The 2,730-nt window shown below is 51.0% G+C and overlaps 1 protein-coding gene across 3 annotated transcripts in view; it reads right to left on the bottom strand.

The window, feature by feature from the left end:
- The window catches only part of LOC102299073 (arrestin, beta 1), a 25,742-nt gene that overhangs the window by 2,935 nt on the left and 20,077 nt on the right, over positions 1-2,730 (bottom strand). For all 3 annotated transcript variants that reach the window (XM_042223946.1, XM_042223945.1, XM_042223947.1), the window contains exons 13-16: positions 2,529-2,649; positions 2,338-2,443; positions 1,714-1,866; positions 1,588-1,635 (exon numbers count right to left, since the gene is read on the bottom strand). In XM_042223946.1, coding sequence (XP_042079880.1) covers positions 1,588-1,635; positions 1,714-1,866; positions 2,338-2,443; positions 2,529-2,649 — 428 coding nt within the window. The remainder of the gene's footprint in view (positions 1-1,587; positions 1,636-1,713; positions 1,867-2,337; positions 2,444-2,528; positions 2,650-2,730) is intronic.

Below are 2,730 nucleotides of genomic sequence, written 5' to 3'. Positions count from 1 at the left end.
AATATTTAGTATTTACTGTCATATTCACATATATCATTGTGATGTTGTTTATTCTATTACTCTTGTTCTCTTCTGCTTGCTTTCTTTTTTCTTTCTCAGCAGGTGATCCAGGTGATTGATAGATGGATGTTTTGTCTGCTTATTTTGTCGTTTTTTGCCCTTTATCCCCGCCCCTCTTCCCCGCTGTTGTTCTTTCCCACAGTCATGTCTGTCCCGTGTGGAGCAAGTGAAAATAAAATAAAATAAACAATAAAAGGTGAATCAAATGGACCATTACAGCAAGGCTGGGATGGTCCATTTGGTAAAGTAAATTGTTGGGCATCTTTCTTCACCTTTAGACAACAATTCTGATGCAAAAGAGCCAAACGGGACAGGCGGGAAAAAACAAACAAAACATGACAACTTTAACTGCTCAGGTCAGGAGAGAGCGTCGAGGGCTGCTCCGAGTCGGCGAGATTTCGACGCGTCGGTGAAAGTTGTGACGCTGATACTCAGCACGTGTGTTTTATACTGCTTCACCTTCTGTTGTCATTCCTGCTTTGACGCAGATGTGCATGTGGCCTCGTGCAGATTAAAATGCTGTCAGCGGTTTGCCGCCATGTGGACAGCTGAGTCTGAAGACTTTAGAGACACTGTCAGTCTGGCTCCCGAGAAGCTGAACAAGAGACCCGATGAGAACAGACAAATGTAGGAATCACAGGTACGAATCCAACAGCAGGCGAAGCTCGGCGTAGTGTAGGCAGAGCAGCTGTGCATGTTGGACTCACATGTGCAGTGGTTCTGTCAGGGAGCCGAACAGGCGCAAAGCATCCCTGCCTTGCTGTCGTCATGGAAACAGCAGAAAATCAACCAATCTCCCGATCTCATCTCTCCCCGTCTCCAGCTCGCCCTATTTTTATCTCTCTGGCCCAGAAACAGTCCTCTCCATCCGACGATTAAACTTGTGATAATCGATCAGAGCACCGAGCCAAACTCTGCTGGCAGCCCCGCCTCCCCGCTTCCACCCGGACACCGAGGACAGGCACGTGCCGGGCTGACCTGCAGCCGCTACGACGACGTGATGTTAAAGATTTACAGTAAAGAGAGAAACCCAACAACGTGACTCAAACATAAAGACACAAGGAAGGACTGACACTGCGCTCAACAGCAGCCTGCAGTTCCTCTGATGTCCAGCTGAGGCGGCAGTGAGTCAGACAGCAGAAATGTTACAGCCTTTTCCTTTAATAACCCGCCTGTTTATGTAGTATTAAGAACGAAAGTTTGCATTATTAGGGGCGTGGCCTCTGACTGACAGGTGGAGGGTGACACACCTAACTGCAGCCCCTGAACTGGACCCTGGAACCGCTTCATCTGTAACTCTGACAAAAGCGAGACGTCCCGCAGTCACATGTTCATTTTTCATCGATGGTCACACGTCCTCTCTGTCACTCAGCAGTATCCTTCACTCTCATTGGTAGTTGCTTTGGTCATCAACTGAAAGTGAGCCTTTTCCTAACTCGGGGCGCGCCCAGTAAGCACGGCTAACAGTCTTCTGCTTCACTGACCCTTGTAGTGCTTGGTTCTGATGTCACTGATCATGTGACTCACCTGATGACGGCTTTGGTGCTGTCGCTGCCACATTTGAACCCGTCGGCTCTGAGACACAAACAGACAAACGTCAGACAGATGGACAGGAAGTTTGTTTTGGCAGAGCATCACCTCGTCCTGACGTACCTGAAGGTCACGCGCTCGTTGCTCCACCTCCTCAGGTCGAACAGTTGGAGACAGTCGTCACGGCAACAGCTGAGCAGCTGGCAGTGGTCAGAACTGAGGTCCAACGAGGTGACTTTTCCCTGAGCAGGAAACACCTGAACGCAGCTCGCCACCCTGAACGTAAAGAAAAGCATTTGATTTAAGAACGGCTTTAAACACGCCTTCATCTCTGACCAGCTGATGGCGCCAAAGCTCACGAGAGCAGGTGCAAGCATCAGGGGCTCGACCCCGAATAATAACTTTTACGCTAAACCGATGATCAGAAACAGAAAACTGGAGAAGATACAAAGGTAAACACGGTTTCTGATCAACCACGCGCAGTGAGAGCTGATGCTGGCGTGTAAATGGTGGGCAGAGCTGTCAATCACCTGCTGCTTCAGACAGACTTCAGGACACTGAGGGGAGTCTGTGAGCTAAGCTGTTGCTAAGTAACAGAGGGAGACGGGGTGTCACCCTGGAAACGGCTGGGAGGAGTAAACGAGAGGTGTCTGAATGAAAGGAATCAGATTCTAATGATTCTACTGAAGCGGAGGCGTGGCTCAGCATCAGGTGGTGCACAGGTGTGCTGCGGCGTGGCAGACCAACCTGGAGTCCCACGCTCTGATCTGCCCGTCGTAGTGTCCGCTGATGATGCAGTTCTCAGAGCACACCAGGTCGCTGCAGTACTTCGCCACATTACGCGACTGCAGACCTGCAGGGACACAGTCTGCCTTAAATACACTCCACCTGCAGGGACGCCATGAGCCAATCAGCAGCAGGCACGCACGGTTACTCACAGGCAGCTCGCCGCAGGTCCCACAGTCTGATGGTGCCATCGGCACTTCCTGTCACCACCTGATGGGTGATGCTGCTGAACCTCGCCGCCGTCACCTTCCTGCTGTGACCTGTAAGAGTCACCTACCACACACACGCACACGCACAGACACACACGCACACACACACACGCACACACGCACAGACACACACACACACACACAC

Source organism: Haplochromis burtoni, unplaced genomic scaffold, assembly GCF_018398535.1.
Source record: "Haplochromis burtoni strain Fernald_Lab_line unplaced genomic scaffold, NCSU_Asbu1 Contig_123, whole genome shotgun sequence".
Classification (NCBI taxonomy): domain Eukaryota; kingdom Metazoa; phylum Chordata; class Actinopteri; order Cichliformes; family Cichlidae; genus Haplochromis; species Haplochromis burtoni.
Note: the sequence above shows the minus strand (reverse complement) of the source record. Positions and strands in the feature narration are given on the sequence as shown.